General features: G+C 35.8%; 1 protein-coding gene across 4 annotated transcripts in view; it reads left to right on the forward strand.

Annotated features, from left to right (window-relative positions):
* Window positions 1–14,628, forward strand: part of Slc38a9 (solute carrier family 38 member 9) — a 109,765-nt gene that overhangs the window by 20,360 nt on the left and 74,777 nt on the right. For 3 of the 4 annotated variants that reach the window (XR_007346352.1, XM_048800032.1, XM_015497297.2), the window contains exon 2: window positions 3,915–4,057. Coding sequence is in view for 2 of the 4 variants with exons in the window: in XM_048800032.1 (XP_048655989.1) it covers window positions 3,945–4,057 (113 nt within the window). In the remaining 2 variants the exon portion in view is untranslated. Of the gene's footprint in view, window positions 1–3,914; window positions 4,058–14,628 lie in introns of those variants that run through there. The other variant, XM_048800033.1, reaches the window with a different exon arrangement.

The following is a 14,628-nucleotide window of genomic DNA, read 5'->3' on the forward strand; positions in this document are numbered from 1 at the left end:
ATTTTTCTGAAGCCTCTAGGTTCTCCTGTGAATTTAAGTTGTCCTGCATTGTTTGTAATCCTTTTTTCCCTTGTTTTTTCATGGTGCTCGCGTTGCTTTCCAACTCTGTTTGACTGCTGTGTTTCTGTTTTCTTCTTTAAATTTGTTTTGGTTTTTATAGTTCCAATATTTCTCCTTTGTGTTGAGAGACAATGTTTAGAGATGTTCGATTTAATTGTGATTTAAGGTAAATTCATTAGTTTAATTAGAGGCCTACAGAATTTGATGGCATGTATAGAATTGAGGTTTGAACTTAGGATTTTATGTTGAGGTCGGGCGCTTTGATGGTATGGAGGTTAGTATATGTTAGCTTCTTTGGGGGGTTGCTCAAATGCAGGCGGATATTAACAAGAGAATAGACAGGAGTACTTGGGGGTAGTTAAGGGCTTAGGCAGACTATGGACCGATTCGTAGTATTCATCTATTTGCATTTAGTAAGTTGTACGTAATCTGGGTGATCATGCTTAAGAGGAAAGATGGGGAAAAGGTAAGGAAGCAAACCAAGAAAGAGAGAGGGAGAGAGGAAAGAAAGAGAAAAGAATAGAAAAGAAAAGGAAATGATAATAAAAAATATAATAAAATGCAGTAAAATAAAAATTACATTTAAAAAAATAATAGTATAATTGTAGAAAAGAAAAGAAAAAAATGTTAAAACTAAAAAAGAAAAAATTAAAAGAAAAAAGGGACACTGTTAGGCTTCTATTTTCTTCGCTTCCAGTAGGTGGTGCTGTGTCTTCCGGGCCAAGATTTTGCCCTCCGGCTGTAGGAAACAATCCGTGTGAGACCGCTCCCTCCTCCCCCCACTGGTGTCTCTCAAAACCTGTTAGCTTAGGTTTATTCCTGGTTTCTAGTCCCCAGGCTTCTCCTGTCAGCCAGGCCTTTCCCAGTGTGATACCTCTCGGCAGTTCAAACTACACTCTGTGCCTGCAGTTTCCTGGACGTGGAGCACGGCTTTTCGGAACCGGAACCTTATTGTTTTGATTCCTTCCGCTAGCCCCTCCTCCTAGAGCTGGCGAAACAGGTTTCATTTTCACCGCTGCTGGGAGGGAGGAGTTGGGGGTCAGGAGCCTTTACCTTTCCTCCACGCCTCTACTCACGCTCACTCTGTTAATCACGCCCCCGGAAAGCCGGGGAGAGATTTTATGTGATTTCCCCGCTGTATGGGAGATGAGCTAAATGTCACAGACCTGTTCTATCGCTGAATGAGCTGTGATCAGTCGAAAACTGGCGATGGTGACGTCAGCTCTCCAAGTGGTGGCCGCTGGCTTCCTCAGTAGTCTGACTGGTGTGGAGGACAGAACTGGACCGCTTCCTTCCCCCGTCTCAAACCCAGAATTCAGCACTGAGCACAGTGAGGGCACAGCCGGCAGGAGCCCGCTGAATCAGCAGCGCCGTTTCTCTGCGTTGCTAGCTCGTCGTTTCTATGGACGCCGTTTCCTGGCTCGCGCCGCAGTCTCTAGCAGCGGGTTGAGCCGCTGAATAAGCAGCTTGAATCTCCGGGCGGACAAATCACTCGCGGTTGAGCCCCAGTAACCGATCCTCGGGCGATGGAAATCCTTCCTCTAGGTTTCGGTGCACCCCAATTTTGCTGGAAATTCCTAACAAGATAGCTTTTGGCCGATCTAACTCGTCATTCACCCGCGCAGTGACGCGGTACACGGGGGTGATGCACTCCATTCCTATTTACTTTGATCTATAATTTTAATTCTTTTTTTCTGACCCTATAAATAGTTTATTATTTCTCTCAGATTCATTAAACTGCTTGAATCTGCTGATTGGTTTCTTATGAATTCTGGAAAATTCTCATCCATTATCTCTTCAAGTATTACCTTTTATCATCTTTTTTCTTTTTGATTCTCCAATAATGTGTTTGTTAGACCTAATCATTCTCTCTTTCATATACATTAACTTCCAAATTTTTGGCCTTTTTTTCTCTGTCCCATTCTAGAGAACTTCTTCTTTTTTTTCTTTTTTTCCTACAGAGTTTCTTGTGACTTATCTTCCAATTCATTAATTTTCTCTTCCAACTTTTAAACCTAACCATTGAGGGTTAAATTTTGACTATTTTTTCAAAATAAGGTAAGACACTTTTGGAATATTATTGTGTAGGCTCTCTCTCATCCAGCGAAGAGGTCCACAGAACAGTGTAGAGAAGAGTGTGGCTGCAGAGTTGCTAATCAAGACCTCCAGAGACTGAGCAAGAAGCAGGTTTGATTTTATTGCTCAGTTATCATGTATATATACTCAGGCGGTAGCTAGGCAGATTATAGGCAGCCACCAATACACTTTCTTGCTAACTGTCCTTGCAATGACCAATCAACGAGTAGGCTGTGTAGCAAGCGCAGGGACTGCAACACATGGCCTCACACCCAGGGCTGTACCTATGGGTAAGCAGTCTGCTGCTCCCGCGCCTAGCATGAGGTGAGTGGCCTGCCACTCAGACGCCCTTAAGGTATGCCATGTATGCAGTACTGCATGCCCTTGTCCCCACAAATTTCTACTTTTTCTTTTCTTTATTTAAACATAGAAAACATAAATATTTTATAATCTTGTTCTGATAATTCTATAATTAAAGTCCTTGTGGATCTATTTCTGCTGTTGTTTCTTCAAGTTCTCATTGATAGCACTTTATTTCCTACATAATTTGGGGAGGGACGACTACCAGGGATTGAACTCAGGGACACTCAACCACTGAGCCACATCCTCAGCCCTATTTTGTATTTTATTTAAAGGCATGGTCTCACTGAGTTGCTTAGTGCCTCACTTTTGCTGAGGCTGGCTTTGAACTCCCAAGACAGGAGGCTGTTTCAGCCTACCCAACCACTGGGATTACAGGCATATGCCACTGCGCCCAGCACTAGGTTATTTTTGACTGTGTATTATTCATTATCCTGAAAAGATTGTTAACAGGATTTCTTTAAGGCCTACAATGAAGGTGTATCCTTACAGGAAAGATTTACATTGGTTTCTGTCAGTTACCTAAAAGTGCTACCAAGTAGGTTAACTTTAAATTGTATTCACAGCTTTAAGTGTACCTTGATACTTTGAAAATTGGCATGAGCAGTAGCATTTGGTAACAAATTGTTATAATAGCTCCCCCTCCACAAATACTTGCATACACTCATTGTTAAGAAACTTGGCAAGTCCATTGTGAAAAAGTAAATTACTTTTTTGGTAACTCCAACTCTAATAAGCTCTTATTATAAACATTCCTTACTTGGAATGAAACCTAGGCTAGTAAAGCTCTACTATAATCATTCCTTACTTTAAATGAAATATGAACTTGTCTTCTGTTTCTCTAATACTTCTTAAGGCTTTGTAAACATCAACTCAAATTATCTTGGTATAGTAAATACTCCTAGGGCAGCAACAATTTTCTTGAGTCATTTACACCTCTAGGTTCCTTAACTCACCAACAAATGATCTGATTTTCCTATTGTTAGTGCTTTCAAAAAGTACAGAAAAAAAAATTCTTTTTTTTTAATTTATAGTGAGTCTAAATAATCTAATCTGTTTTATTCTTGGAAATGGAGTATCCTACTTACTTTTTTTTTTAATTGAGCTGTGAAGTAAGAAGTAACTACATTTCAGTCTCTGATAAATATTTCAGGCATATAATTCATTACAATATCTTTAGCAGCGAAGTGCAATAACTGAAGGCCTATAGTTCCAGCTGCTCTGGAGACTGAGACAGGAGGATCCTAAATTTGAGGCCAGCCTGGGCAATTTTGCAAGACCTCATTTCAAAAAAGAAAAAGAAAAAAAGATAGCAAATTCCTCTACTTTTCCATTTCTTCTCTATTCAAATGTATTACTTATGAAAGTAAAATGTTTTTGAAATTAAACTAAACTGCTATCTTTTCCTGTTTATGTAGGGCTTCCCTAGTGCTTAGAATCTGAGAAAAATGGCAAATATGGATAATGATTCTAGACATCTTCTCAACTCTGAAGTAAATCATGAAATAAATCCTGGACCTATGAATATCCAGTTTGAGTCATCAGATCTAAGATCTAAAAGGTAAGAGTTTAAAATAATTACTTCATATTAGAGTTTTTAATGACTAAAATATAACAAATTATAATCAAGTGTATATGAATTTGATTATAAGATACCTAATTTCTTACAGGATTTGTATGTATGTTTTCTGGGAGTGTGACTATTATCTCCTCATACATAAATAAAAATAAAAATAATTTATTTTTAATTTTTTTATTTTTTTGACTTAACTCAACATTTCTGTTGGGGAAAAGAAGGATTGGAGTAAGTTTTACAAAGTAAGATGTATATCCCAGGTGCTAGAGATAGAACAGTAAAAGTAATGGAAGCAGTCTTAACTTCACTGAACTAAAATGTCAGCAGATAGTTTAAGGTAATTTGAGTTTAAATTTTATTTCAGTTTATATCTGGAAAACCCAGAAGAATCTTCTTTTTTTTAATATTTATTTTTTAGTTGTAGTTGGACACAATATCTTAATTATTTATTTATTTTTTTATGTGGTGCTGAAGATCAAACCCAGGGCCTCGCCTGTGCTAGGTGAGCACTCTACCACTGAGCCACAACCCCAGAAGAATCTTCTAAAATATATACATATATATATATATATATATATATATATATATATATATATTAATATATATTATATATTAAGAGAATTCAATAAAGTAGTTGCTTACAAAATAGGCAAAAATGAATAAACTAATGAGAAAATGTAATGGAAGAAAAGAGAAAATACATTGAAATAATCTTAACAAGAATGTGCAAAATTATGAGAGGAACTTTAAAATGATGCTCCTGAGGGATGTAAGATAATATTGAGTGTATTTCATGAAATTCGAGATACTACTGATTATAAATTGCATTTTAAAAAATATAACACGAAGAAAACTGCTGCCAGTAGCTCTGATGCAGTAATCTTTTAGGACTTAAAATTTTGTTTTGTATTTATGGAAAGAACTCTTAGACATAGTTGGTATTTTATCTCATGCAGTTATAAAAACAAAAATACAAAGTGTATCTGTTAAGATATTACTTACACATCACATTTAGAATCTGATTCTTCTGAATCACTTTTTGACTTGGAATCATCAAAATTGGTGTTTTCTTCCCCCCTCACAGAATTGCTCTTTATGCCATGAAGAGCCTTGATTATGTCACATTTCTTTATTTTCTTCCAAATTACTTAGGACACTGGTTTTGCATTTTCCTAATCTTACCAGAAGATGTCACAAGAGGTTTTCTAACAACATGATTCACGTTTCTTCCTCCAATGGTCCTTAAATGGTTTGATGACTGAAATGACCAGGGATGGCATTTATCTGTCATGCCATCAGGAATAGTTACTGTCACGTAGTCTGCTGACTAACTAATTAAAAATTGTTTTAGATTATGAGATACATCCTTATTTATAAATGTGTATATTAGAATTAGTAAAATATGACATGATGAAAAGACAGATTCTACTCTCAGTGTAAAGGCTCTAAAATAAAGATGCCATGCTGTTTACATTTTAATCCATAAATTCAATGTGATTCCTCTTCCCAAATGCCAGCAGCCATTTCCAAAGTTTATATGGATCAGAAATTTCTCTTCTAAGCACTAATTCATAGTATCAGATGACACATGTATAAGGTAGTTTAGTGTAGTCTTTTTTATAGTAGCAGAGATTGAAAGTATCCAAAATGTCTTTTCTTACAGGACTCGATAAATTATGGCATATTCATACAATGGAATACTTTTATCCTATTAGGAGGTGGTTTTATTACATATCAAAAAGGAATAAGACTTCAACTTTTTAAGTGAAAAAGGTACAGTGCAGAGCAATATGTATAGTATGCCACCATTTGAGTAAAAATAAATTAATATATTACATATAATACAACATATATAAATAAAATCTGAGGAAATAAGTAGAAAACTAAGAGTGATGCCACCTTAGAGAGAAATCAAATCTTGAGGTAGGGTCTTATGGCAGATACTGTAGGTTGATACCCAGGAATTATTCATGCCCCCTTCTCTTCCCTGTCAACAGAATCCTAATTTGGTTAAGAGCTGCAGTAATTACCAATATAGGAGATGGAGAACTGGTTTAAGCTAATCTTGATAATTTTGTTTCCGTTTTCTAGTACTCAGTTTTTCAGTCTTGCATCTAGAGGTGGCAATGTGAAATTTATCTCAGGAGAAAATTATCATTGCCATTCATAGTGGCCATCAAAAAAGATAATGAGGCCTGGTGCGGTGGCACATGCCTGCAATCCCAGCAGCTTGGGAGGTGGAGGCAAGAGGATCCCGAGTTCAAAGCCAGCCTCAGCAATTTAGCGAGGCGCTAAGCCACTCGGTGAAATCACCCTGTCTCTAATAAAATACAAAATAGGGCTAGGGATGTGGCTCAGTGGTTGAGTGCCCCTGAGTTCAATCCCTGGTACCAAAAAAAAAGATAATGAAATTAATCTTGTGATTTGCACTTCTGTGTTCTAACATCAGGGAATATAAACATTAATGTATGCTGACTGAGTGCTTAGGGTCTTCTTTAAACCTCTAAATTCTATGATAAATAATTGACTACTGTGACAATAGGACATAGGTCATTAATGTACATTCTATTACAATAAGTTGTCAAGAGTTCAAACAGTTCTCTGAAAATTTGGTTAACAGGGTAGATTAGATGGAAATATATTTTCTATAATGAAATTGAGGCCCCACCTCAATTTTCTATAAAGAAACTTGTCAAAATGAGACGGCATCAACTATTTATGAACATGGCATAACTACCTAGGTAAGCATGTTTGTTTTATTTTGTTTTTGTTTTGTTTTGTTTTGTTTTTGTAGTGCTGGGAATTGAACCCAGGGCCTTGAACATGCTAAGCAAGTAGATGAGCTACATTCCCTAACCCTAGGTAAACATGTTTTAAGGAAGGTAGATACACACAGGAACTTAATAATCCTGAGTGCTAATTTGCTTGTGAAATAATTTGCTTACAAAAACATAAACTATTTGATGAGAAAAAGAAATGTGAGTACCATAAAAAATGTTTCTGTTAAAATATGGATTACTTTACTTTGGAAATATAAATAAAACCAGACACATTGAGGGGAAAGTATTTTTCATTAGAAGACCTAGTTTAGACAACTATTTATAAAACTTAAGTCATTTTAGAGTCATCTTACTACATGGGTATATATGAGTACCACCTGTGTAATATAACTTGATGTTTCTTAAAAATCTATTTACTTTTTAAAATTAGGATTAATCTAGCTTATCACATGTTTGTGAACTGATGGATCAGAAGGTTGTATATACCTTTTTCTAGTATGCATTGCAGCAAATACCAGCTAGCTAACATAACATTCATCCTTGTGCTCTCTAAAATCATCTTTCATATTCCCATTCTTCGGAAACTTTCTTGCTTGTCAAAGTACAGAAAACATTTGATACTTGTAGATTACTTAGCCTCACTGTAGCATGTGGTTTTCTATCTCTTCCACTAGGTGGCAATCAAAATTTTATATCTTCAACTATAAAGAATTTTAACAACTGCTATGGACTACTGGATCTGCTTCTCATTTTGGTGAAACTGGGGTCTGACCTTAAGTGGAAGAAGGAGCTTGTCCTTCTAGAGGAATTACATAATCATTTGGATCACTTGGGGAATGTTTTCACACTATGAAGGTTCACTTCTTACTCAGCATGGTTCCCTTCCTTCTTCAAATTTTTTACCTGGTTTGAGGTGGGATGAGTTATATGGTTGGAGATAGAAAGGAAGGTTTAAAAGTATCCCATGTGAATTTGATATATTTCACTGGCAATTACCAGTCTAAGAAATTATTTTCCTACTTTTCTCAGACCACTGGTAACCAAAGATAGAACTGGTATTCAGGATTGCTTCATTTTCTACTGCTGCTCTGGGACCATGCCCTGGGGCAGTTGACCATTCCAGCCAGCCTACAAACAAATTGTGAAATGGTTAATTGGGTTTTGAGTTTTAGTCTTTTTAGTCTTCCTGTTTACTCTTTCCCCACTTTTCTCTGGGCCTAGAACTTTGCATTTTCTTTTCTGTATGCCCAATATTACCCAAGGCAGGTGTTTATTCAGGCGTAACCCTCTAGGAGTGCTTTGTATTCCATACTTGTCTTCTGCCCCTTGTTCACCAGAGCTTATCTGCCCTGTTTTTCTAGGACTCTGTTGTCAGCTTAATGTTAGAATGCAAAACAATCTGATGTGTCAGAGACTTAGTCTATTACCTTCCTATGGCTATTTGCATTCTAAAATAGAGAGTCCTGGATATATAAAATCCTAACCTAAAGAAGGTTCAAGATTTTTCTAATTGGTAACATTTCAAGTGCTTTGATAAACCATTTTGAGGTAAAGGAGATATTTCAAATAGATAGCATTCCTCATGCCCTTCAAACATACAAGGTATGCTATGAGTTTTTTTTTTTTTTTTTTTAATATCAACTAGTCTATGCATTTGTAAACTGTTCTCTGTTTCACCTGCCATGAATACCAGCACTGTAGAGCAGCCTGAATTGACTCCTTTTGGTATTTGTAGCCCTAAAAAAAAAAACAAAAAACCAAACCAACCAACAAACAAACAAACAAACAAAAAAACAAAGAAGATAAGACAAAGGAGGTTTATTAAGGCAAAGTGAGGAGTTCATTAGTAATAGGTAAAGGTAGAATCTGATTGGAAGTGACTCATTTCCCATGTTATCCAAATGATTATGTCATTCCTCTAGAAGGACAAGCTCCTTCCTCCATTTAAGGTCAGACCCCAGGCTTATTGATTTTATAGTTGGTAATTATATAGATAAACAACAAAGGATGGAAACGTTTGGGCTGGGAGTATGGTGTAGCTCAGTGTTAGAATGTGTGCTTAGTGTGCTCTCAGTCCTGAGTTCCATCCCCAGCACCAAAAAAAAAAAAAGAAAGAAAAGAAAAGTTGGGTTTTTTTTTTTCTTTTTCTTTTTTGGAGGTCTGATCTTATTTGTTTATTATTCTTAAAAATTCTAATTTTTGACTGGTCTCAAACTTAAAAGTAGAAACCCTCAAGATAGCCTGCATCTCTTGGCAATCTGTTCCTATTCTTTTCTTTAGCTTCTTTCATTCTTTTGGCCAAAGTTAGCATATTTTTCAGACTTCTCTTTATCTTTTTTAATATGCTGTTTCTTTAGAGTAATGTGCCAGTGATTGTGTTACAGGACACATGGGGTGACAACATCCTGAATCTTCAGTGCTTTGGTCCTGAGTTTCTTACCTTCCTTGTTTAAGGGTTTTTTTAAGTTTGCAATTCTACCAGCTCTTCAGGTCCTAGACCCAAAAGACAAGGCACATGTTGCACTATTGTTTTTTCCCAAAAGAATTCTCTTTTTGCTGAATGCCTAAATAGGACAATCTTGGCCTTGTTGTTAGAGATGCCTTAAATCTAAATATGACTTTGTTAGATTAGGATTTTTTTTTTTTTTTTTTTTTTGGTACCAGGGATTGAGCCCAGGAGCACTTAACTACTGAGCTACATCCTCAGAACTTTTTATTTTTTATTTTGAGACAGGGTCTTGCTATGTTGCTTAGGCCCTTGCTAAATTGTTGAGGCTGGCTTTGAACTTGCAATCCTCCTACCTCAGCTTTTCAAGTCACAGGGATTGCAGGCGTGCACCACCACACCTGGCTTAGGATATTATTTTTTATTACACTGGCATCTTCTTGTTCTCTCAAATTCTCTGTTCTTATAATGTTTTTCCTTTTGCCTCTTGTTCCAGATATCTTTGTTTACTTCACTGTCCTCTCATATATCCATATCTGCTTCCCTGAGTTGCATCTCTCTTTCCTAGATATGTCGGTTGTGATTTACTTTTTGTTTACTTGCCTAGAAGTTAGTCATATTTTATCTTCTTCTCTCTCCCCTTCATTAATGTTATTTGGAGAAACCTGAAGAAAGGAGAGAGACTATTTGGGTTTGACTAGTGCTCATTAGAGCCAAGTCAAAAGTATGTTTTCTAGGTGGAAAGGGAATGAAGGGTTGGTTTCGTTCTTTCCTTTTATACTCAATATTATTTCTAAGTGTGTGTGTGTGTGTGTGTGTGTGTGTGTGTATCAAATGGATTTTACTATTATAGTACTATATATATATATATATATATATATTTTAAATTTTTTTAGTTTTATTTGGACACAATACCTTGATTTTATTTACTTTTATGTGGTGCTGAGGATCGAACCCAGCTCCTTGCACATGCTAGGTGAGCACTCTACCGCTGAGCCTCAGCCCCAGCCCATTACTATTTTAGTACTATAAATGCAGTGAAGCCAATTTTAAGATATAATAAATGATTTGAGACTTCTTTTAACCAACACTTAAAAGCAAATATCAAATATTAAATTAATGAAGTCACCTGAAATAGCCCACTGGCTATCTATAGCCCAATGATAAAGAATTGATGTTATGAAAATCACATATTTAAGCTGGACACGGTGGCACATGCCTGTAATCACAGTGGCTCAGGATGCTGAGGCAGGATGATCATGAGTTCAAAGCCAGCCTCAGCAAAATCAAGGCGCTAAGCAACTTGTGAGACCTTGTCTCTAAATAAAATACAGAGTTGGGCTGGAGATGTGGTTTGGTGGTTGAGTGCTCCTGAGTTCAATCCCTGGTACTCAAAAAAAAAAAAAAATCACAGATTATATATCTTAGGCTTTCCTGTTCTTATACTGTTTTTTATTTATTTATTTTAGTTCTAGATGGACACAGTATCTTTATTTATTTGTATTTATGTGGTGCTGAGGATCGAACCCAGAGCCTCACACATGTGAGGCAAATGCTCTACCACTGAGCTACAACCCCAGCCCCCTGTTCTTATACTCTTATTCTGAAATTGTACCCCAAAGTCTATTATTTCTATTACCTCTTATATTAATATTTTCTCTTACAATCTATTCTTTATACTCTTATCATAAGATATGGTTTCTAAGGTCATATTAGAAAACAAGTAAATGCCTTCACAATTCAAGTTAGGAAGTATATTTTCTGTGAAATAACAAGAGAATTGTTGCTAACTTATGAAAAGGCCTGATTTGCTAGGAATATGGCACAGTGGTGAGTTCTTGCCTATTATGTCTGAGGAACTGGGTTTGATCCCCAGCACCATAACACACACACACACACACACACAAAGCCTGTTTATTTGTTAAGAACATCATATTACCTCTTTTTTTTTTTGCTTTAGTGGTGTGCAATTTATCTTGTGTTATCACTACTTCTATTAAATACTGCTCACTCACTACAAATAGAATCAGGTATTGAACTTCTACATATGTTTATGTGTAGCTATGCTGCGGCATCTACATATTAAAATATTTATTATTTTATTTCTCTTTTATCATTAGAGAACTATTTTTATTTTAATACCTATGCGCGTATATATATATATATATATATATATATATATATATATATATATATATCATATGTATATGTATTATTTCTATCACTTTTATTAAGGCTGACACATGGGATATAAAGAATAATTATTTAAAGCCAGACACCATGGCAAATACATGTAATACTACCAACTCTAGAGGCTGAGACAGGAAGATTTTTAAGTTAGAGGATAACCTCAGCTTGTAGCAAGACCTTGCTCAAAATATAAAGGATTGAGGATATAGCTCAGTGGTAAAGCACCCCTGGATTCAATCCCCAGTACCAAAAAAGAAAAATAGAATAATTACTTGGGGGATTGGGGGGTAGGGTTGTAGCTCAGTGGTACAGTGCCTGCCTAACCTGTGTGAGGCACTGGGTTCAATTCTCAGCATTACATATAAATAAATAAAATAAAGGTCCATCATCAACTAAAATAATTTTTTTTAAAAAAGGGCTTTGTCCTTGTGTATTGCTGGTGGGATTGAAATCTGATGCAGCCATTTTTTTTTTTTTTAAGTTTTCTCTCTGTCTCTCTCTTTTTTTTTAGTTGTTAATGGACTTTTATTTTATTTATATAGTGCTGAGAATCAAACCAACCAAGTGTCTCATACATGCTAGGCAAGCGCTCTACCACTGAGCTACAGCCTCAGCCCCTGATGTAGCCATTTTTTAAAAACAATTTTATGATTCCTCAAATTGTTAAATATAGAGTTTACCACATGACTCAACATTTCTACTCTTAGGTATCTAACCAAGAGAATTAAAGCTATTGAGACAGAAAGCAGATTAATGGTGGCCAGGGGTTGGGGACAGAGGAAAATGGGGTTTGGGGTTTCTTTGAGAGTGATGAGAATGTTCTAAAGTTGATTGTGGTGATGGTTGCAAACTCTGTGAATGACAGATTAAGAAATTTAGATCAACCACAAATTGCTGAGAATAAAATAGTTGTTAAGAAAAAAAAAATTTTAATGTTCTTGAAGACATGGGAGAACTAATAAAAGAATGAAAGAATACTGTAGTCTAGAGCAGGACAAAGAGGGAAACCCGGAAAGGGAAGCCTAGCATTTCTTCAAGAATGTCTGCCAATTACAGTCTTTAAGCTGAGAGGCTTAAAACAGAACAAAGCTTTTGAAAGCCTTAAAGAGATAGAGGGAAAAAAAATTGGAATCTATGGCCCATTGTGGTATATATGTGTATTAAGAAGTATAATGCCAAAAAAAAGATAATACATGTATAATGGCATAATTTAGCGTGAACATACTTTATACACAGTTATGAAAAATTGTGCTGTAAATGGGTAATAATAAGTGTAATGCATTCCACTATTGGTCATGTATGTAAAAGAAAAAGAATAAGTCCCATGTAAACTGGATTAAAAGCCCAAATGGTTACAATCTAGAAATATTGAGTGAATTCAAAATGGCCTTGGATTGCGAGTATAGCTCAGTGGTAGAGTGCTAGCTTAGCATGTGTGAGGCCCTGGATGCAGTCTCAGCACTGCAGAAAAGGAAGAGAGAGAGAAAGAGAATGGATTTCTTCCAGGGACTAAAGCCCAATATTAACTCATCTAAATTCTTAAAAAGTGGATTAAGGTAATCTAGGATTGTTTCTGTCTCAAAGGGCTACTAAAGCAAATGTGAATTAATTTTCTCTAAAGAAAATATTCTAGGATCAAATTATTTATACAGTTTTCCATATACAAAGTCAGAAATGTAATTGAAAATAGCCAGGCATAAGAGGAGACAAGACATCATGATTGGAAATTAAAAAAGACTCACATAAGTGATCCAGATAATGGAGTTAACAGAAAAGACTTAAACACCCTCAATTTGTTCAGGAAACAAGATTGAGAATTTTGGTATTTGTTCAGGGAAACAAGATTGAGAATTTTGGTGATGACTACAAATATAAAAACCATAATTGTGGAAAATATTAAGGAAAAAAAATCTAATGGATGATTTTATTTTCTTCAATAACTTACATGTTGTCTGCAGTATAGGCAATTTACTAGTTTTCTAAGGAGAACAAAGTTATTAAAAAGTTGAAAATTTCTATAATTTAAGATACCATATATAAGATAAATAACTCATTTGCTTAAAACTAGTTAAATTGCCTAATGCTTCTGTAGGATGATTTAAAAAAAAAAAAAGTTTTTTTTTTTTTTTTCCAGTTGGGGAAGCATTTAGGGGGAGGATTATAAAATTCATTTCCAGAAAAAAACCTAGAAGCATGAAAAAATATAATCTCATCACATAGAAGCAAATGTTAAAACCTTCCTCCTAAACTAGACATAGTGACTCACTCCTGTAATCCCAGCTATTTGCGAAGCTGAGGCAGGAGTATCACAAGTTCAAGGCCAGTCTGGACAACTTAGCAAGACCTGTCTCAAAATTTAAAAAACAAGACTGGGGATGTAGTTCAGTGGTAGATTGCCCCCTGGGTTCAATCCCCAATACCCAAAACAACAAAACAAAAAACCCCACAAATACCTTGCTCCTTGCCTTCTGTTTTTAGATGAGGTCACTTAGTATAGAAAATATAATGTGTTACTTGTCAGTTTAATTTATATTACATGGGGGTGTTTTATTTTGTTTTATTTCTACAAGTTATTACCTAGTTATTACAAGTTATTACCTAGATGTCTGTCTTCCTGCCTCCTTTTCTTTCCTCCTGTTTCCCCCACCTCCCTTTCTTCCTCTTTTCATTCCTTCCTTTTGTGATCAAAGATTCTTTTTTTTTTAAAGAGAGAGAGAGAGAATTTTTTAATATTTATTTTTTAGTTTTCCGCAGACACAACATCTTTGTTGGTATGTGGTGCTAAGGATCGAACCAGGGCCGCACACATGCCAGGCGAGCGCTCTATCGCTTGAGCCACATCCCCAGCCCGAGCAAATGTTCTTTAAGCTCCTACTATGTACCAGACACTTGGCTCAAACACAATTCCTCCCTTTAGCAAAAAAGAAAGCACTTTGATGAAAGGTTAAAGATATTTGGGGGGAAGATAGCTGTGTATATATGTATCTATCTATCTAGATTTCCTCAGAACTCATTTTTCAGGGGGAAAAAAAATCTTTTTTTTTTTTTTTTTTGGGTACCATGGCTTGAACCCAGGGGATCTTTAACCACTGAGCTACATCCCCCAGCTTTTTCTATACTAAGTGCCTCATATCTAAAAC

Source organism: Marmota marmota, unplaced genomic scaffold (assembly GCF_001458135.2).
Source record: "Marmota marmota marmota unplaced genomic scaffold, marMar, whole genome shotgun sequence".
NCBI classification, from domain to species: Eukaryota; Metazoa; Chordata; class Mammalia; order Rodentia; family Sciuridae; genus Marmota; species Marmota marmota.